The 22911-nt window shown below is 34.5% G+C and overlaps 1 protein-coding gene across 1 annotated transcript; it reads left to right on the top strand.

Moving 5' to 3' along the window:
- LOC110095597 (neutral ceramidase 2) lies at positions 1-21796 on the top strand. The gene is made up of 10 exons (XM_020821204.2): positions 1-307; positions 5168-5556; positions 12772-12980; positions 17442-17807; positions 17905-18169; positions 18256-18523; positions 18596-18721; positions 19626-19689; positions 20273-20442; positions 21053-21796. Exons 2-10 carry the CDS (start codon positions 5213-5215, stop codon positions 21602-21604), a joined length of 2364 nt encoding a protein of 787 aa, XP_020676863.1. The 5' UTR covers positions 1-307; positions 5168-5212; the 3' UTR covers positions 21605-21796.
- The last annotated feature ends 1115 nt before the right edge of the window (positions 21797-22911 follow it).

The raw sequence follows: 22911 nt of genomic DNA, 5'->3' as shown, positions 1-22911 counted from the left end.
TCCGTTCGGTAAACGCAACTTTAAACAACGAGCTTCGCTCGCTTGACAGCGACTTCTCCTTCCCTTCGCCGGTGCTCGGAGCGTCCATTTCCGTCCGCTCTGTCGATTTTTTCTCTCTTTCGTTTGCCCATTTTTTGTCTTCTGCGCATTTGGGCTTCCGTAGCTGAAAACTACTGCTACTAATCTAGAATATTAGGCGTAATGATATGAAGCCAGAGCCGCGAAAAATCCCTTCTATTTAGATAAAGGAGAAGGTTCAGTTTCCTTGGTTTTACTTGCGCAGCCGGCGTGGCTAGGGCTTTTTCTGGTAACTTCTTACCTTACTCATAATGAATAATGCTTGTTATGAAGTACGTTTGCTGTTTATTTAATTGGTATTTGTTTTCTGTATTGGTTTAGGATGCACCATGAATCCATGATATCCTCCTTATTAAGGTTTCTTTGGCTACAAATAGGATTTTGTAAATTCTGCAAATCCAGTATAAGTAAATCTTGAGGGATTTAATAATTGAATTTTTTTTGCATGAGAAATTTCAAGTGTCCATTTAGGGCCATTGTAGCTATTTGTAAAAGGCTTTTTTTTTTTTCCTTTTTATTGGAGTGTTATCGAAAGATTTTTCATCTTCAGCCAACGAGCCACAGTTTGATTAGTGTTATTTGTAAAAGTAGATGTAGAGTTGTCATGGGAAAAAGTAAAATTTTCTTAAAGGTTTTGTAAGTATTATAAAAATTTCTCTTTTAAAAATATTAGAGATCAATTTTCTTATAACTACCACATTTTAATAGATCTAGTCGTAAACATTATTTCACACAAAAATTTGTTAAAAATAACAAGAAGATTGTAGCTAAACAATAATGTAATAATAGTTGAAAAGCTACGCAGTAAAAAAAATTGTCTTAACCTCCCAAGGTCTCAACTCTTAAAACCCCAAGATCAATATATGGAGATAATTTCTTATTGTGAGCAATGAAATTAATCTAGCATGAACTCATCTAAAAAATTTTAGGTTTTGGTTGGAACCGATTAAGTTTTGGCTCAGGTGCAGGTTTGAAACTCAACTCGATTAAAATTTGGGTTAAGTTTGGGTTGACCCAGTAAATTGATATTGACCCTATTATTATTTGGATTTGAGTTGAAATGGATCAACTTTAGGTTAAACGGGTCCTCCAGTTCAAAATTGGGTCTGTTTATGCTTGAATTTGGCTTGAGTGCAACCCTTGGTATTTTGGGCCTCAAACTTCATTTTTTTTTTAGTTCTGCTTTTTGTATTTGGTTTAGAAAATTCCAAAATTTGATATTTTTTTCTTTTTGATATTTTTCTTTAACTTATAGTAAATTTTAATAAATTGTGAGGGAAAAAATAAATTATGGTTCCTGATGTAAAAAGTGAGGTTTGTATACACACACACCTCACTTTTTACAGCAAATGTCATAATTTATATTTTGTTCTTAATCGGGATCATGGTTCACACTAAAGGGATGTTTGGTTAGCTAAAAAAGGAACGCAGTGCAAAATGAATACAATGTAAAATAAATACTTTGGATTTGTTTGGATTAATATAAAGTAAATGTAGGTGAATGTTTTTTTTTTAAATTTGTTTAGAAGTAATGAATGCAGTGTAAAATTCAAAGATGGTGGTAGCCAGTGGGTGGTGACGGTGACAATAGTGGTGGCTGGGCGACCAATAGTGGTGGTCGATGGTGGTGGTGGCTCGCAAGCAGCGGCAACAATGGGTGGCGGCCAAGCGAGCTTGCTTGTGTTGTAAATGGTTCTCGCTCAAAATTGGGGGAGTTTGATTTACTTCAAAAATGAATTAAAATGGTTTACACTACATTTACTTTTCTTTTAGTTTGTTTTCCTTCTTCATCCAATCAAATAATTGGATTTTCAAAACCTCTATATTTGGAATACTTTACAATACTTTGAATTCCATCTGATGAGCCCCTAAGTGGAACCTTTTAGGAGCTTTTGGTCAAATGATCTTGATGCAACACCAAGACAAAAGCTGAAGAAAATGTTAAAAATCAAAGCACTATATTTTAGATTTGTATCATTCATCATGCATAACTCTCCGTACAAGCCCACGAAAAAATCATAATCTCTCTAAAATCATTGAAAAATAAGTACGAAGCTTAATTTACTGTCTTTTGATAAATAGGTAGGTTATACCAATCAATGAAACAAAAATATTAAAAAATTGTCTGATTTTAGGACCACTTATTTTATTTTGCTAATACAAATTTTTATATTTAAAAAAAAATGTAAACTTAATTTTATTTATCTTATTTTCTTTATATTTATATTAGGATAAGTCATCAATCTAATACAACAACAACAACAATATCAAACATTTATCCCATTACATGGGGTCTGCTAAATGAATCATTTTTCTCCATTGTGTTCTATTAAGAGTCAAATTCTCATTTAAATCTAATACAGAAAGGTCATTTTTAATATTTTCTACCAAGTCTTTTTAGGTGTACCTTTATCTTTCTTAACATAAGCCAAATCTAATACATCTACTCTCCTAACCGAGTCATTGGAAGGATGTCATTTTATATGACCAAACCATCAATCCATAGAATAATATTTTTTTGTTCCTAAGATTTTTTAAAGTTATCTAGACTTGAAAAAAGTTTATAAATTGTATATTACTTTGTACTTTTATATTAATTGAATAAAATTTACTTTTTGTTTTTGTAATTTTACATGTAAAGGCTTGGTGGTTGTTTTACCCTTGAGTGAAGTTTGCTGACTAACCACTAAGGCTTTGATTAGTCCTTAGTTGTCTTTTCTCACCTTTACTCTTTTTTCTCAATAAAGTTCTCAATTTTTAGACATGACTTATTTTAGCTTCTTTCCCCAAAATAACCTTTAAATACCCTAACAAAAAGCTCAATATATGGAGATAACTTATTGTTTTGAGCAATCATATTAAAAATATCACAATTCTTAACTACTGACCCAAAATCTACAAAACACTAGTATTAGTTCCCTAACATCCCAAATCTTAGCCCATGTGTTGGTAGGGGAAATTGGTTAAGCTTGATTTTTGACGGGCATCATGGTATGCGAAGGAGAGTAATGCAACACAAACATATTTTAAGGAAACTTAAAAAATTCAAACTAGTCATTGATTTGACTCAAAATGGCAAGATTAGATGCCAAACAAGCATATAACGACACAAAGACCTCATCATAAGCTGAAATCATCTCTTTAGACTCTAAAAACATAAAAACAAAACATTGGAAGGCCTTATCTAGTTGCTCCCCTACTAGATTAAGGCTTATCGAATCAATTGGGCCACCAACCCCACCACATGTGAGGCACAAGCTATTTGTCTTGGACAGTGGTGAAAAAATGTTGCCACCACCAATGCCTTTTCTATTGACAAACCTCTTGGCTCTCCATGACATCTGCAACACATTGGCGGCTATTGATTGCACAAACACACTTTTGTTATGTTGCAATTTGTCGTTAAATATTTGATCTTCTCAGTGTTGTTGTAAGCTCATAGGCGAGTGTATCTTTAATCATTTGCCCCAACATACTTTTCTTAAGGGAAGAGTTTATCCATATACAAATGGTTGGAAATTGTCAACTATATAGTTGGTGAACCTAGGGTTGTTAATTTGTAGATGGTAAACCTAGAGGTGTCAAAATGAGTTAATGGGTTGGATTTGGGTTCGCCTCGAAATTAAGCCAATTTGAATCTATTCTACCCGAACCCGACCTGTTTAATAAACGCGTAAAAAAGGTGGGCTCGAATCCGGATGACCTGAACACAAGTTGATAGTTTGTTTGATTAAAAAAAATTATAATTTGTCAACTATATAGTTTAGATTAATTGATAACAAATAATTTGAGTATATCAACAAGCTGAAGAATTTAAGGGAAAAAAATTAAACGACTCACTTTTGGGTTAAAATTGGGTTCGAAGGTTAACATGTACCCAACCTCCCAATTAAATATGTTAGAATTCCAAATCCAAACTCAATTTGTTTATTAAACGGGTCAACCTGAACCCGAATTTTTGGGTCGGATTATTTATTGGCATTTCATAGGGATATTTTTAGTTATATGGCCATTAAACTTCAACCAATCACAACTGATGTTCTTGTGATTTCGACATCTATGATGTAGCATATCTAGATTTTTTATCTAAGAAGCCACAAGATGTAGTCATCAACATATTCCTATTGGTTGCCTAGGTTAACCAAGGGATTGCATCATTTGATCATGGGATGTTACGATTTGCACTATACGATGTGGAAAACCACAAGTAATTTTCCAAATAAAAATCATAATGCCCTTTCCAAAAATATTAAGCCCTTGCATGCAAGAATCACTCATCAACTACCATTCGTAAGGATTGTGCCGCAAACCTATCATGTGTCAAAATCTTCTCTCTGCAAGACCTATGTTGTAACCCTTGTTTTTTTTTTTGTAGCTATCACCTACATATAACCTTTGCTTACACTGCAGCCATATCCTATAAGACCTTTGCCACAACCGTCTTTCACAAGCCTGTGCTACAGTAGTCCCTTGCAAGAATAACGCCACAACTCGTCTCTTAGAAGACCTACGTTGTAGTCATCTCATGTAACACTTGTGCCTCAACAATTTCTTGAAAACCAGTGAGTAGACAAGACCATTATGTAACCTTATTTTCACATGAACAAGAAATTAAGCATAATTTACCACAGGAAAATTCTAAGTCGAATAGAAAATGATAACTTAACTAGCTCACCAGACTCGTTAATTGCACAATACTGCTCGTTGACCTATCTTCAACATGATATGAAGATGAAAACCGCACTTCAATGTGTTATATGGAGTTATCTTTGTCCAATTGCTTAACATTCTACTCGTCTTTTAGGTACTTTTAGTATTGTGAATGCCAATTTTTATGAATATATTTGGCAATTCAGAAGCAAAATTTCACTAAGCTTTTCATAAGTTAAAATAAAGAAAATGTTGGCTAGATCCAGCTTTTTGATTAGTTGGTTATGTGGTTGATTGCACAGGAGTATTACAACCATATGATTTCTATATCTTAAATTTTTTATTTACTGATGCAGCTAAGACATTTCGTAGTTCTGGCTTTATGATAATGTGTCAATTAAAAACACTAATCAGTCATTCTGTTTCTACTTCCCACCAGATAAACTGGCGACCTCGACTTAGAGGAAGAGTTATCTGCTGTTCAATGGAGCTTTCTTTTTACTTTGGCAGCCATTCTTCCTATTCATTCATGGGAATATTCTTTTGTCTTTTATTGTTTACCTTTTTTCGGAACTCCCGAGTAGTTCTGGCAGATTCAGAATATTTGATTGGTCTTGGGAGCTACGACATCACAGGACCTGCAGCAGATGTAAATATGATGGGTTATGCTAACACTGATCAGATTGCTTCTGGTGTTCATTTTAGGCTGAAAGCTCGCTCTTTTATTGTGGCTGAACCTGTTGGAAATCGTGTTGCATTTGTAAATCTTGATGCATGTATGGCATCTCAACTTGTGACAATTAAAGTTCTCGAAAGATTGAGGGCAAGGTACAATGATGACAACCTTCGTTGATTGTGATAATAATGCTGATTGCTTCTTGTTTTAACCATTCAACTCTAACCTTTGTAGTTATATGACATTTAATATCTGCATTTCGTGCATAATAGGTTTATATGCAGATAACTATTACTTGATGTACTACATAGATTGATTGTTGTCACCTACGCCTTTTGATGGTAAAGACAATCTGGCTATACAAGCATATAATACAATATAAGTACTAGCTAATATTACAATAGTATTGAGGCATTTTTCATCCGTAATGCAAGACGTAAGACTCAAAACTCAAAATTTATGTATTGTTAAAATAAATATTAGAAGTGATTTTTTATATGATAACCAAATAATATATTAAAGAATGATATATTAACATTCAATTAAACTATGAAATATTAAATTGGCATACATATGAGCCAAAAAATTCACAAGATGTAAAGTGACTAGTGATAAATTAAATAAAATAGAATTGAAATGCAAACATTATAATAGAAAAATAATATAAAATCTTAGAATTGTATCAAAATATCATATAACATCAAGTTCATTTCTAAGTTTTTTTTTCCTAAGTTCCCTACTTATCTATATTTAATTTATAAAGAAAATAATAATAGTATAACGACAACTCAAAAGTCATTTGTGTTTGTTATAATTGAGATGTTCTTCAGTTGAGTCATCGTCGTAACAAATTTCTTTCTCCTTTATCTCATCACTTGTGAAATCTAATGTCTTTCAATATGCTTCTTAATCAATTTCAATCATCTTTCTCTTTCCTAAATATTTTTCATCAACTTAAAAATTAGAGTAATACTCCAAATTAAAAAAGTTGTAAAAATTTTAAATTTTTTATATACCTTTTTTTTTAGGTCTTTCTATAGATGGCTTGTGGTAGATGCTGATACTTTACTTTTATCACCATAAAAAATCAACGTTTAAATCTTCTTCTTGTAATTTAAAATTTTAATAAAATTTAACTAAATAAAAATTTAATATTTAAAATTTTATTTAAATAAAAATAATATTTAATGAACCGGCCGGTTCAACCAAACTAGAACTGATTCGACGGTTTACCGGTTGAATCGGTGGTTCAAATCGGTTTGCATCGGTTCAATGCAAATCCAATTTTCCAACTTGACCGGACCGGCAATTGGACCGGTTCACGGTTGAGCCGATTGAACCGGTCGGTCCAATCCGATTTTGAAAACATAGGTGTAATCCAATTTTATATTAGGATTTTTTTTCTCTTGTTTATGCATATTGAATCGAAGATTCAGAATTCAGATAGTAGCATGTTGCATGTAAATAACGATAAAGCTTTAGCTCCCACTTTTCATCAATAATTGCTCACATTTCCCTATAGTCATTATTTAAAATTGCACAACGAGAGGCGCACCTTAGTGCAATTCGATCCTGTAATGCGTCGAGGCTTATGCTTTGAACCCGAATCGTGATGTGTACGCCTCAAATCTATGTAGGCGCGCCTTGAGGTGCTCCTCGCCTCACTTATGTGAGACGTTTGCCTCAAAATAACACATAAATAAAGTTATTAAAACCTAAATCTGATGTCAAGTACATTCGTTCCTACTATTCGACTTCGTCTGCTACACCACCTGTAAGGTAGAGTTTTGAACGAGTCCCTAAAAGCTTCTTCGCCTTCTTCGACAATGTTGCATGGTCGATCATTGCATGGTTGATCGGAAGTCAGGATATGTCAACGACGTGCCCTATTGGATTGGAAGTCAGGAACTTTCGATCCAACTTATTCTTTACTTTTATCACCATAAAAAAATCAATGTTTTAAATTTTTAATCTTCTTCTTGTAATTTAAAATTTTAATAAAATTTAATATTAAAAAATTTATTTAAGTAAAAAATAATATTTATTGAACCGACCGATTCAACCAAACCGGACCGGTTCGATGATTTATCGGTTGAACTGGCGGTTCAAATTGATTTTCACTGGTTCAATGCAAATCCAGTTTTCCGACTGGACCGACAACTGAATCGATTGAACCGGCCGATCCAGTCTGATTTGAAAACACAGGTGTATCTTAGGATTTATTCACTTATTTTCTACATTTTGAATCAAGGATTTAGAATTCAAATAGTAGCATGTTGCATGTAAGTTATGATAAAGCTGTAGCTCCCACTTTTCATCAATAATAACGCAAATTTTCCTATACCCATTATTTAAAATTGCGCAACGAGAGGCGCACCTCGCCTTAGTTCAATTCGATCTTGTAACGCATTGAGGTGGACTCTTCGAAACCGAACCATGATGCGTACGCCTCAAATCTACGGAGGCATGCCTTGAGGCGCACCTTGCCTCACTTCTGTGAGGCTTTTGCCTCGAAATAAAATGTAAATAAAGTTATTAAAACCTAAACCTGATGTCGAGTACCTTCGTTCCTACTATTCAACTTTATCTATTGCACCGCTTGTAAGGTAGAGTTTTGAACGAGTCACTAAAAGCCTCTTCGCCTTCATCGATGACATGCATGGTCGATCGGAGTCCAGATTGGTTGACGATGTGCCCTGTTGGATTGGAAGTCAGGAACTCTTGATCCAACATATACTTTACTTTTATCACCATAAAAAATCAATGTTTAAATCTTCTTCTTGTAATTTAAAATTTTAATAAAATTTAATTAAATAAAAATTGAATAATAAATTTTTTATTTAAATAAAAAATAATATTTATTGAACAGGCCATTTCAACCAAATCGGAACTAGTTCGACGGTTTACCGGTTGAACCGACAGTTCAAATCGGTTTGCACTAGTTCAATGCAAATCTAGTTTTCGAACTTGACTAGACTGACAACTGGACTGGTTCACGGTTTAACCGATTGAATAAGTCAGTCTAGTTTTAATTGGAAAACATAGGTGTAATCCAATTTTATCTTAGGATTTATTTACTTATTTTCTGCATATTGAGTCGAGAATTCAGATAGTAGCTTGCTGCATGTAAGTAACGATAAAACTATAGCTCCCACTTTTAATCAATAATAGCTCAAATTCCCTATAGCCATTGTTTAAAATTGCGTAACGAGATGCACGCCTTCAGTGCAATTCGATCCCATAATGCGTCGAGGCGGATGCTTCGAACCCGAACTGTGATCCGTACGCCTCTAATCTACAAAGGCGCGCCTTGAGGCACACCTTGCCTCACCTCTATAAGGCGTTCATCTCAAAATAAAATGTAAATAAAGTTATTAAAACCTAAACCTAATGTCATTTACTTTTATCACCTCTATAAGGCGTTTTGCATATTGCTTCATTGATCGAGTAGGTAGGACCATCGACTCATATGCTCGACTCGTATGCTGTTGCTCGACTTGCGTTTACAAAGTTTTTACCTCTTTTTTTTATTAGTGCTCTCAATTGGTTTGGATGATCAGTGGCTTTATGCTGTGTATCATTAGCTCATTAAATATGTGGCATAACATTAAGTTAATAAAACATGTCAACTTGCCATGTTTTTTTAAATATATATCAAAATTGAATAAATTTTGAATGCATTAAAAATGAACAACATATTAAATTAAGAATTTATCAAAAGTTTACTTTGTATTTTATTTTCATCAATTCTCATCATAATGTATTTATCTAAACTTGCTTTAGTGGCATAACATCATAAGATGTTTATTTTTATTCTGAATTAGCAAATTATATTCATGAAATGAGTCCTAACGATTTAAAATAGAGTGCAAAACACTGAATTAAAATTTTGAAAAGAGCAGATTTTGTCATTTTATATCTTATGCATTTTTGTGTTTTACATATGCCAATTTATTTCTTATGTCAACTTTTAATATATTATTTGATTATTATACAAAAAAAATCATCATTTTGACTTTATGCAATTTTCTAATTTTGAGGCTTACGGCTCATAGTGCCTTGAGGCTTACACTTTACCTCACAAATGAAAAATGTCTCAATACGTAATTGCGTAATTTTAAACATTGCCTATAGCCACCCTCTTTTTCTCCTAAGTTGTGGGCAATCAAGTACTTTGCTTCATCCATTGCATTATATATGAAACTCATTACAGGCTTCTTCTCATCATTATCATCCTCAAAACTTGTACTAGTGGCTATTTGTTGTAATAGCATGAACTACAATCTGCTATAATTTATCATTCAAAATAATCTTTCTTCTTTCCCTGCATGTTTTCTTGCCCCAAGCACAACTCAGCCACTATGTTAAAGTGAACATAGCCTCCAAATATTGTCTTGCCTCCAACATGCTCCACAAACTCCACCATTCTCTGCAAAGTTAAATAAATAGTGGCAAATTTTGCTACTATAGGCTTCAATATTTTTTTCTTCGAAAACTTTCTTATAAGTGCAAAAACCCATAAATGATTATATAATACAATTTATTTTGGGCTTTAGACAATGCATTTTTATGTTGTGGCAGCTTTGCATGTTTTTCAAGGTTCAGGTCTATACAATTTGTGGCAGATGGTATCCAATATAAGATCTTCCTCTTTTCCATAAGCTTTGCACATGTTTTTCTATAAGCATTGACATTATCTGTTACCACTTAAACCACCAAATGCTTCTCAATCTCATGAGCAATACCATCAAATACTCCACAAAATAAAATTAAGCTTCTATTCTTTGTATCTGACCATCTATCAGATATGATATTTGTTCCCATATGACTTCAGGTCCTCTTGATTTCTCCAATGCCTTTTTTAGTGTTTGTTAGCTCCTCCTTCAAAACCTATGTCCTTAAATCATAAGTGGATGAGGATTTTAGACCTCGCCCATAGGCTCTAATAGAACGGATCATGTTATAGTAAGCAAAAGAGATTGCAATATTAAAAGGATTAGCAATCTCATAAAAAAATGCCTATATCCATGCATACTTGTGTTCGTGTCTCCCAACAATCTCTGTGAATAGTTTCTTTGATGTAGAAAGTCTATCTCCCTATTTATCTTCCACCAGGTTTATCATATAATGATCCATGGGACCTCTTGCAACCCTACATGACATGAGTTGCAATGAGTATAATGGAGCCAGACCACCATGCTCATCAAATTTTTCATCGAACTGTCGCTATGATAGACGCTTCAACATTGCTGACTTATTCATATATGCTTTGATTTCCTCCATTTTTTTGGGCATTTTGGAATATGGTGCCACATTCTTATGGAATCCAAATATGTGCTCCTTTATTCTTATTACACCACCCTTCACCTCATTACAATAATTACATTTCAAGTAAACATATATTTTGTCGTCGCCTCCCACATTAACTTGAATGTTATGTTTCTACGTCAGGGTCCTTCATATGACCCGATGTGATTTTTTCTTTGCCTCTAACCATCATCTACAAAACTCTAAATTAGCACAAATGATATAAGTTGTGAACAATATCATATTTAAGCAAATTTAAACTAGTAATAAAATATATACTTAAATAATCAAAATTAGACAAGTAAATAAACAAAAAGGTTTCAAAAAATTTAAGAAATTTTTTGAAATAAAATAAATAGTACTTCGGGAGGAAAGAAGAGTGGTGATAGGAGGAGAACACGGAGGTGGCAACGACGTTAGGTTGCTTGGAGTTCTCCGGTAGCGACTAACAAGAATTTGCGACACGGGAGGAGTGGGGGAACTTCCTCCTGTCTATTCCGCACTTCCGTTGCATGAGAGGAAGGCATGGGATGGGCTTTTGTTTGGGTTCAGTGAGAAGTTAGGGATTTTTAGTAGAAAATGATTTTAAAAAAATAATTTGCTTGAGGCATGCATCTCAAGCCAAAGAGGCAAGGCATGTCTCAAAGTGCACCTCAGCAATGTTTAAAATTGCGTATTCGGGTACTGAGGCGTTTTTCATTCGTGAGGCGAGGCGTAAGCCTCAAGGTGTTTTGAGGCGTAAGCCTCAAAATCAAAAGATTGCGTAAACATAAAATGATAAAATTTTTATATACTAATGAGTAAATAATATAAAACATAAAAAAGCATAAGATATGAACTGAAATCAAAATATCCCAATAATAAGACAACATGAAATATAATTCAACTCAAAATTCTATCTTTCGTCAATCCAAAGTGTACGCTTCATTATCCAGAGTAGAGGCATGCACCTCGAGGAGTTTTTAAGTAGAATTGCACAGAAACGCCCCTCAAGAATGCCTCTTATTCACAATTTTAAACGGTGATTACAATAAAAGAATTTATCGAGTGAGAGAACATCTCAATAGGAAAGAAAGTATGAGAGAGAAAGAGTGAGAATCTTGCTAGATAATGTTTAGTAGGAAAACATTAATTTTTTTTCTTCTTTAGTATGCCATGTCATGAAAAAAATGTCATAAAGGCCTCCTATTTATTGATTTATAAGCATCATAAAAAATCCTTAAATCAACTATTAATTTAAAATAAAATAATAGATATTATTATAGTTACAAGGGATTAGGAGGGACTTAACGTGGAAGGTTAATGAAGAGAGATAATATTGAATCCTCTCTCTCTCTCTCTCTCTCTCTCTCTCTCTCTCTCTCTCTCTCTATATATATATATATATATATATATATATCCCCCTTACTTGTCTAATGGCCTTGCATGTCCATTGGGGTTTTGGCTTCATGTGATAAAATGGTAAGTGGTAGTCCCTTGGTGGTGATATCAGATATGGCGCTTTTGATGAGTTGGCATTCATGATGATATCAGTCATTTGTTGATTTGATGCAAGCCAATGATAGTGAACCATCATCTTTTTTGTTTTTTTTGAATGATGGAAATATGTCCCATTAAATTATTAGGTTGGTCAAGACATATACATATATACATATATAAGATGGGTGCAATATCAATTAAAAAGTATGGACTGCATGTTTCTAGACTATTCATCATAAATGTATCCATCAATATGGGTATCTAAGATCTCTAGATTAAAAACCAATGAGTATGCTATACCACTTGCGCCAAGATCCTTTGGTAAGTGGTGAATCATCATTTGATTCACTAGGTGGCCTTCTCTAGGGTTAGTCCAACCATTGTCTGAAGAGCCTCCTTGATCACAACCCTCCCTCTAGCATTCTTATAATAAAAACACATAAAATCGACAAACTTAATGGCTTCTCTTTGTTCTTAAGACTGTGTTATACTTCAAGGTTTTTATATTAGTGACGTTACTTAATTGATATTTACTGTATCATATTTTATGTATGCTCTGACAGTCCATCACATCTTTGCAGGTATGGTGACCTCTATAGTGAACAAAATGTGGCCATAAGTGGCATCCATACCCATGCTGGACCTGGGGGTTATCTTCAATATGTTGTGTACATAGTAACTTCTCTTGGCTTTGTGCGACAGTCATTTGACGTCATTGTTGATGGCATAGAGAAAAGCATCATACAAGCTCATCAAAACCTACGGCCTGGATCACTTTATGTAAATACAGGTAAGGTGATAGGGTATACTTTTATCAGCATCGTTGCATTTGTTGCTTCTTTTTGCTTAGTATTACATGCATTTGGCAGAACTCCTTGTTCTTAATTCTATTATTTGCTGGTTGATCACGCTTAGTTTTATTGTTTCCAGCCAGTTAATCGGGTTATAACAGGGCTGGCATTGTTATTTTTTTAAATTAAAATTTTTCTTAATAAACTCAAAAATGCAAAGAATACTAGTAAGGATTTGTTGTTTTAGAGATTATAGCTTTATAAAAGAAGGCTAAGATCAAATTGTAAATTACAGATGTTATTTGATTAAATTTGTTAGACATTCCTAAAATGGAAATTATTATTATTATCATTGTTTTTTTTTTTTTTTTTTTTTTTTTTTTTTTTTTTGCGACGTGGAGTTGAGCAGCTTAAGGTGTTGTTTTAGGCAAACGGATTTGACCAAAACAGCACTAGAAAGTATTGCCTGTGTACCTTGACTCACATTGCATAAAGCTCAACGCAGTTCTGTAGTTATGAATCCAGCTACGAGTAGGAGACAATAAAATTAAAATACAAACAAATAGCCTGCAAAACAAAATGTTAGCAAACTTGTTGCTAAAGTGGAACTGTCTTCCTGAATCTTCCATCACACTAAGATTAAACTTCAAATTGAACAAGATGGCATGATAACTCTTTCAACCAGATGATATAAAAAAACAAAATAGTTGATTAGAGAGATATGTAAGTAAGGAAACCAAACTAAAGAAATTTATTGAATATGCCACCTGATATGACCATAACAATGGGCATAGAAACTTTGTTAACAAGATAAACAATCAATTCTGAATCTACCATGTGAAGGTACCCAAAGAATAATTACCAGCTTTCAAATGAGGGAAGGCAACAACCAGAAATGAATCCAATTAACAGGAACTGAGAAGAGGGAAATATGCACCAAATTGAAAAAAATAAGAGAGATTCATCACGTCCTATCAGAAATCTTTGAGATAAAAGGCAGCATCTATATCTTCTAAGGAATTAGGGAAAATACCCCTGGAAAAATTATAATATATTCTAATAAAATAATTGATACGGCGGAAGCGGGAGCCGCAGGAGAGGGTTGTTAATTTGAGGGGATTCATCAGGAAATATTTCCTAATTAAAGAGGGAAGATTTGGGGGCTGATTTGGAGGGTATTAATTAGGAAATCTTTTCTAATTGAAGAGGGCAGATTTGAGGGCAAATTTGGGGGCTGATTTGGAGGGGATTAATTAGAAAATATTTCTTAATTGAAGATGATAGATTTGGGGGCTGATTTGTAGGGAATAATAAGTAAATGTTTCGTAATTGAAGAGGGTAGGTTTGGGGGTTAATTTGAGGGCTGATTTGGAAGGGAAATAATTAAGGAAATAGGGAAGATTTGAGAGGAAAATGGGAAAGGGCTTTTAGGGTATTTGTTATTTATTGTTTTTTTTAAGTAGGTGATTTTTCTAGGGTTAGTGTACGTGTTGTTTGCTGAATTTAGATTGTTCTTAGGGTGTTTGGGCTCTAGTCGACGGCTAGAGATTTGGTAGAGCCGGATCTTCCTCTCCAATTGAAAATCCAGTTGTATCTTGTCTTTCTTTCATAAAACTTTCAATAAAAAAAGTGTTCTTGTGTGTTCAATTCCTAGTTTTCTTGTCGTTGATTTTCTGAAATTGTTGAAATCAAATTTCAGCAAAGGCTTTTTCCTAAAATTCTACAAGTACTTCCTAACATATTGGTATCAGAGCGGTGTCGTGGGCTGAAATTTAAATCTCCATTGCTGATTTCAGTTGCATTTTTTCTCACCTTGTTGATTTTCATAGTTTGAAGACTAGATTCGCCAATTTTGTTGTTTTTCATGGTTTGGAACCTAAATCTGCGAATGGCAGCAAAGAAGATGGAGGTGTTAGAAGGCGAGATAGAAAATTTCAAGGCCAAAGTGGAGAAAAGATATTCCGACATTGAAGGGAGGCTCTCATCCATAGAGAGCATGATAACCTCCTAAAAAATATAGAAGACATGATGAGGAAGTTGATCGAAATGCATTCAAAAGCCTCACCAGCAGTTTTGAAAGAAGGATAACAAGGAGGGGGGAGGCTGAACCCCTTGGAATACTACCTGAGCGTAGGGGGAGAGGTGGAATGGAGGAGGTTATGGTTGGGCAAAGTCATGGGGTCCAAATTAGCTAAGGGAGGAAGGGATAGGATCACACCATCATTACATAGGAGGAACTAACAGAGGGAGAAGCCATTGGGGTATGGATGCGAGATCGAGAGAGTTGAAGATGTTGGTGTTTGAAGGGAAAGATGCTTAGGGTTGGGTGTATCGGGTGGAGCGTTACTTTGCAATCAATGGCCTAACGGATGGGGAAAAACTCATGGTGGCAGGGCTATGTTTGGAGGGAAAAGCCCTGGCCTTGTTTCAGTTGAGGGAAACTTGATATCCAACCTATTCATGGGGCGAATTTGAGGAGTGTTTGTTGGAGCGTTTTTGTGTCTTTCAGGAAGGAGACCTCCACGAATAGTTCTATGCCATAACTCAATATGGGACAGTCATGGAGTATCGTGAGAAGTTTTAGTTGCTGTTTGGAAGATTGAGAGGAATTTTCAAGGAAGGGTTGGAAGGGAATTTCATGAAGGGGCTTAGGGAGAACATACAAGAACAGGGTGTTTAGACTTAAGGGCTGAGAGAAACAATGGAGCTTTCTTAGAGGGTTGAGGAAAAATATCAGAGGGAGAAGGCCAACAGGAGCAACATCATGGGAGGGGCTTACAGGGGTAATCTACGACCCTGGCACCAAGAACCCAAATGGTGTCGTTTCAAAGGGAAGCACCGAAGGAGAAATAAACTGGAGTTCTCCTTGGAGAAAACTTCAAGTGTCTTCTAGAAATAGAGGTATAGGATAGGTAGGCAAAAGAGTTATGCTTTAGATGTGATGAGAGGTATATATCAGGGCACAGGTGTAAGGACCAAACTCTTCTGGTTCTCATTGTCTATGATAATGAGGAAAGCTGAGGGAGGTGGGAGGGAGGTATCAGTGGCGGGGGAAAAGCTACATTTAGACATGACAGATATCTCCTTGAACTCAGTGGTGGTATTCACTCTAATCACACAATGAAAGTGAAAGGAGAAATAGCAAACAGGGAGGTAGTGGTGTTGATAGACAGTGGGGCTACCCACAATTTCATATCCAACCAAGTCGTAGAGCAATTGGGGGTGAAACTAGTGAACACAGTGTACTATGGAGTGATTATGGGCACTGGGAAGACGTAGGCAGGTAGAGGAGTGTGTAGTGGGGTAGGGAATCTAGGTGAGGGCGGACTTTCTCCCATTGAAGTTAGGGAGCGCTGATGTCATCTTGAGAATGAAATGGTTGCATAAATTGGGAAAGATCAAGTTTGATTGGCAGATGTTAATGATGGAGTTCAAGGTTGAAGGGAGGAAAGTGGTTATTAGAGGGGATCCTAGCCTATCCAAAACTACTATTTCACTCATAACCATGGTCAAGTCAATACAAGGAACAGGGCGCTAGGCTACTTGGTGGAGCTGTAGAGGCTGGAGGAGATCCGAGATTTAGAGCTGGGCAGGTGTCCGTGTTCTATATTTTTAATAATTGATGAGCCCCGTATTTGTGTCGTGTTGTATCCATGTCGTCGTCCGTATCTGTGCATCATAGGAAGCAACATTTGGTTCATCACTCCCTTAATAATTATTTTACAATCAACAATATATACATTATATTTCCAATCATTCCTCGCCAATTAAATAAACCAAAATGCAAATCAGTTAGTGCTTTTAATGGTATGCAATACGGCAATACCATACACTTTGTGTCATTGCAAGCTTTAATATACAAAAAAAATAAAAAATAAAAATTTAGAGTTCTTAGAAGCATAAGTAATTTGCATAATTTATTGATAGTTTTGATGACAAGCATATCACAATGATTTGGTGTTCATCCAGTTATTTTATATGTAACCAGAAAAGGTTGAAATGTTTTCATTCCCACCATATATAAGTTAAATCTTAGAAGCAAGCGATTGCCGATTGTTATAGTCATTATGAAAGGAATATGTAATGTTAGCGTAATGGTAGGTAGTAAAATGGATTTACTCTTGCCGCTACTCTATGTTATTTTTACAAGTTTGGTGATGCATTTCAAGAGATTATTTACATTATCTAATTATGTGGTATTACTCCTTAAAAACTAACAATCTTTCATGGAGATTCACTTGATTCTTGGTATAGAGTTCATGTTATATTTTGTTTTATTTTTTTAATCGCCATTGGTGGGTGCAATCCTCAGGATTTAATTCAAATTTCCTAGGGCTTGAAAGCAGCTACCTTGTTATCACTAACCATCCACTTCTATCTATATAAGCACAATCTTGTCACTTAGTCATTTTAACACTTTTGCGACATGATGTAATTAAATCCCCAATTTTTATACTCAGGAGAAGTAGATGCTGGTATAAACCGCAGCCCAAGTGCTTACCTGAACAATCCCGCTTCAGAGAGAAGCCAATATCAGTATAATGTTGATAAACAGATGACTCTTCTGAAGTTTACAGATAATGAATGGGGTCCAATTGGTAGCTTCAACTGGTTTGCAACTCATGGAACTTCAATGAGCCGCACAAATTCCTTGATAAGTGGTGACAACAAAGGGGCTGCTGCACGTTTCATGGAGGACTGGGCTAAACAAAAAAGTTTTGGTACACAAAGTCACAGTAGTCATGTTGCTGCTTCTGGCACTCACAACAATCAACAAGGATTTCCACGCAGGGTCTCCAGCATTATCCCTCCAGTGCATGAGAACTGTATGTCTTAGCATCTCTAGTTATACTCAATAGCATGTGTAAGCTGACTATTAGATGCTTTTTATCATTGTATTTATTTCAATTTAACCTTGGGCAGCAAACAAATTAAAGGAGCTTGTTTCCTCCTTCAAGGCATCAGGTGGAATGCAGTTATCAGGTCCTCAGAGTATAGTTCAACGGGTGCGAAACACTTTTTCGCAGGGAAGCCAACAAAATTTTGTGTCTGCATTTTGTCAGACAAATTGTGGAGATGTCAGTCCAAATGTGCTAGGAACTTTCTGCATTGACACTGGGTTACCTTGTGATTTCAATCACAGCACCTGCAATGGAAAGAATGAACTGTGTTATGGACGTGGCCCTGGGTAGTCACTTATGTCCTTGCATTATTTGTTTTATTATATTATTTATTTCTAGTGAAATTTACTTGTTGACCGTTAAATTCTATCAGTTATCCAGATGAAATTGAAAGTACGCGCATCATTGGTGATAGGCAATTCACTAAAGCTGTTGATCTCTTTAATACTGCCTCTGAGCAAATAAAGGGGAAAGTCGAGTTTCATCATGCTTACATAGATTTTTCGCAGCTTGAGGTTACTGTATCAAGCAGTGAAGGGAAGCAGGTGGTAAAAACTTGCCCTGCAGCTATGGGTTTTGCTTTTGCTGCAGGTACCACTGATGGTCCTGGAGCTTTTGATTTCAAGCAGGGGGATAATCAGGTATTTTGTGGTTATCTTCTTACATAGAGAATGCTATAATTCTGGATTTTCGAGTCAAATTTTTTGTAACAGGGTAATCCTTTCTGGAAAGTGGTGGGGAGCTTGGTGAAGGCCCCAAGCAAAGAGCAAGTTGATTGTCAGAAGCCTAAACCAATTTTACTTGACACTGGTGAAATGAAGCTTCCCTATGATTGGGCGGTTAGTAACAGCTTACCCTGTCAAAGTCTGGTACCTTAATATGAATATGACATCCTCTTACTGCTGTTAAATAAAAATTTATCATGCATAATATATCTAATGAAGAAGGGTGTGTTTATCTTTAAAGAAATAAAAGTTACCTTAAGACGACTAGCAGGAAACTATTAATTTAATTGAGATCCGACGAAATCACCCCGAATGGAATCAACTTGATGGTTCTACATGATTGCCTTGTGCTTAATTTCTACATCAAACAATGGGTGGTGTTTAGGTAATAGATGATAGAGAATGATAAAAAAAGTGTGGAGGGTAAATTTTTAGGAGCAGATTTCATAAAATTTTTTAGGATAGGAGCAGGAAAAAAAATAAATTTAAAAGGGAGCATACAAGTGAACAAGAATTGCGTTTTCTTAAAGCAGGATTTTGTTTTCTGAAGAAAACTACAAGGTGTTTTGCATTTTCTATGCAAATGCAAATCAACACTTCGTTTTCATTGAAAAATAACACCACATGCATTTTCTGCTGCTTCTCACGAGAGAAAGAGAGAGAGAGGGAGAGAGAGAGGAAACCCATTCATTTGTTGTTTTTATTTTCATGAGAGAGAGAGAATTATGAATTAACTTAAATTTAATTTGTTTATCATAATTATTAGTAAACACTGCCGTTGCCAGGTCCCAAGTCCTGGATGAGAAAAGTAGAGGGTTGCGTTAGGTAGTCGACAGCCAGTATAGTGATACAAATAAATAAAAAAAAAGAGAGATTTTGAAGTTATGTAGGAAATCATTAGGGTGCCATAATAGTTTGCATTGTCACCTTTGGATGGCTGCAGCATTTGTTTTTGTTCATCCTGCTTTGCTTGCTTTGCTGCTCTTCCTGGTTCATATTAGTCATCTTGTTTGTGCAGCCTTCGATTCTTCCAATTCAGATACTTCGTGTGGGGCAAGTTGTCATCCTCTGTGTTCCTGGAGGTAATTGTCATATAAGTTTCTCTTTTTACATAAACAGCTCATGTTTTACTGTTGCCAATAGAGAAAAATTGTATCTGGATGAGACTGATTTTGCTACGCAAGTTATTAATTTTATATTTCATGTGTTACCGCTCAATACGATTGAACTATAAAGCCATACAACTACAGTTTAAAGATAAATATAACTAAATTATTTGACATCCATAAAAACAATTATGAACTAAAGAAGTATGGCATTAATTCTCTGAAAGAGATTCTCTTAATGTCTATAGGATTATGAATTTTTGGGAAGACATTTTTCTCTTTATAGGATGTACTTGAGAACCAGCATCACTAAATAAAAAAATCATTGAAAACATACGCATGCAATAAAATTAGTCCCATCATGATGTAGACTTTTCAGAATATCCTGACCATTTTTTCCATTGCCAACCTATATTGCACCCAAGCCTGGCTTCCCTTCTATGTGAAATAATAGTAAAAAAGACATTTATTGAAATTATTTTTTTCTAAAATCTTCTTGAAGCAGACTTCCAGAATAGAATATCCTTTTTTCATCCCTTATCCTGTTTTTTTACTATAGAGTTTACAACAATGGCTGGAAGGCGACTCCGAGATGCTGTAAAAGAAGTGCTTACTGGTGATGGTAATGGAGAATTTGACAACAATGTTCACATAGTGATTGCTGGGTTGACAAACACATACTCCCAATATGTGACAACGTTTGAGGAGTACCAGATACAAAGATACGAGGTTTGTGAGTTATTAACCTTAATAATAGCAAATTTCTCTTGGAATATTCTTTGATAATTTACTTGATTGGTGAATAAGCATGAAAAACTTGAAGATTCGTCTTTTTGCTATCTGTCTTGTATCTATTAATGTAAATACAACAATAACATCAAGCCTTTGTCACACTACGTAGGGTCGGCTACATGAATCCTTTTTCGTCATTGTGTTCTGTTAAAAGTCAAATTCTCATTTAAATCTAATAAAGAAATATCATTTCTAATATTTTCTAATCAAGTTTTTTTAGGTCTACCTCTACCTGATGTTAGACTATTTATATGAGGTCATTTTAGTCCTATATTATAAATGTGTTTAATATAATCTCTTAACCCCTCAAATATCATCAAAAATAAAAATTTTCTGTTGGATTATTTTGATTCTGATTTGGGAAGTTGAGGATTGTTTTGGATTGAATTTGAAGAATTAAGAGATGAAATCCCACTCGAATTTTTTCAAAACCATTTCGAACTTTTTCTCCAAATAAAAATATTTGAGGGCTCTCCAAATAAAGAAAGACCATTTCTTCCCATTTGCTGTATCAAGCAAACTAACCCAAACCATTCTTCAAATTCAGGGAGCTTCCACTTTATACGGCCCCCACACTCTAAATGCTTACATTCAAGAGTTCAGAAAGCTTGCCTCTGCTCTCCTCACTGACCAAAACCTCCATGATCAAGGCCCTCAACCTCCAGATTTGCTTGACAAGCAAATCAGTCTTCTCCCTCCTGTTATAGTAGATTCAACTCCATCTGGCCTACATTTCGGTGATATGAGCAATGATGTGCCAATCAACTCCACATTCAAGCGCGGCGACGTCGTCTCTGCCACATTCTGGTCCGCTTGTCCTCGAAACGATCTCCTGACAAATGGAACTTTTGCTCTGGTTGAGTTCCTAGATTCTAGCCAGAACTGGGTTCCTGCTTATGATGATGATGATTTCTGCTTGCTGTTCAAGTGGTCTAGACCTTCAAAGCTCAGTGCCCAAAGCCATGCCACTCTAGAGTGGAGAATTCCCCAAGATTCATTGCCGGGGGTTTACAGATTCAGGCATTTTGGTGCTTCCAAGAGCTTTTTAGGTTCAATAAGCTATTTCACAGGTTCCTCAACTGCTTTTGCTGTGGTGTAATACTGTAATGTAATGCAATTAATATAGGCTTCGTTTGGGATGATTTTTTTACTGTTTTATAAAGTAGTTTTTTAGTATTAAATAATTTTTTAATTAGAAATTTTTGTACTAAAAAACTATTTTAGAAAGCATTAAAAAAGCTGCCCCAAACGAAGCTAGAATGTACTTTGCTGTTAATGTGATGAGTTGTTCAGCCTGATCAGGTTCATGCTTTGGGTTCAATACTCATATTGGTTTCTTAAGTTAAAAGCATCATAAGTCTGACCATATTTTTTCTTTTTTTTGGGGGGTATTTTGGTACAGATTTAATAAAAATTTGACTTATTTTATTACATTATGTCAAAATAATATTTTTTCTTAGGCTGTCTTAGGCTTCAATAATTTCATTAATGAAATTTCAAGTTGTATATATATTTTACATTAATTTTAATGAGTTTGGGGCCTAGGCTTCATTTGGGACAAATTTCTTACTACGGCTATTTTTTTGAAAATTATAATTTTTATTTGGTTATTATTTTTTCACAGCTTCAAAAAAATTATGCTAGGAAGTCGCTTTCTACAATAGCTTTTAATAAAATTATTTCTCCTTAATAATTTTATAACTACAGTTATAAAAAATTATAGTCATCCCAAAATGACTATTAGGCTTCATATGGGATGGTTTTATCATTGATTCATTTAGCTAAAAATATCGAGATGAATTTGTTAATTAGGTCAATGAATCCATATAATTTTTATATATTTATATATTTAATTTCTGAAATTTTATATTTATTTATATAATATTTTAATATTTAAATTATATATATAATTTGAGATGCTATTCATCTAAAAGTTTGGCTTTACCTATATAAAGCCCAATAGATTAATCAACTATGAATAATTAAGCCTCAACAAATGTAAAAATATCCAAAAATTTTGAGAAAAGAAAAAAAGAAAAATTATTATAATTTTTCTCTCAATTCTTTTTCAAAAATAGTTATTGTTAACATACACCCAAACAAGCAATAATATGCAATTTTAAGACTTTGCTCACAATCATTAATATAAAATATAAGATCTAATAGATAATGGCAACATTAATATGATGGAATAAATACTCTTAAAGCTAGAAACATGGAAATAATCCTTCATATGATTGGCCTAAGCATGATTTAAGGTGATAGAACCATTATGTGATTTTAGGAATTTTTTTAAGCTTTTGAATTTTTAAAAATAAGAGAATTGATTTTTAAATCAAATAAAAATATCTTAAATAATCATATTAAAATATATCATGAAAATTGTATCCAAATAAAAAATTAAAG

This window comes from Dendrobium catenatum, unplaced genomic scaffold (genome assembly GCF_001605985.2).
Source record: "Dendrobium catenatum unplaced genomic scaffold, ASM160598v2 fragScaff_scaffold_1125, whole genome shotgun sequence".
NCBI lineage: Eukaryota > Viridiplantae > Streptophyta > Magnoliopsida > Asparagales > Orchidaceae > Dendrobium > Dendrobium catenatum.
This window is presented reverse-complemented; position numbering and strand designations above follow the sequence as displayed.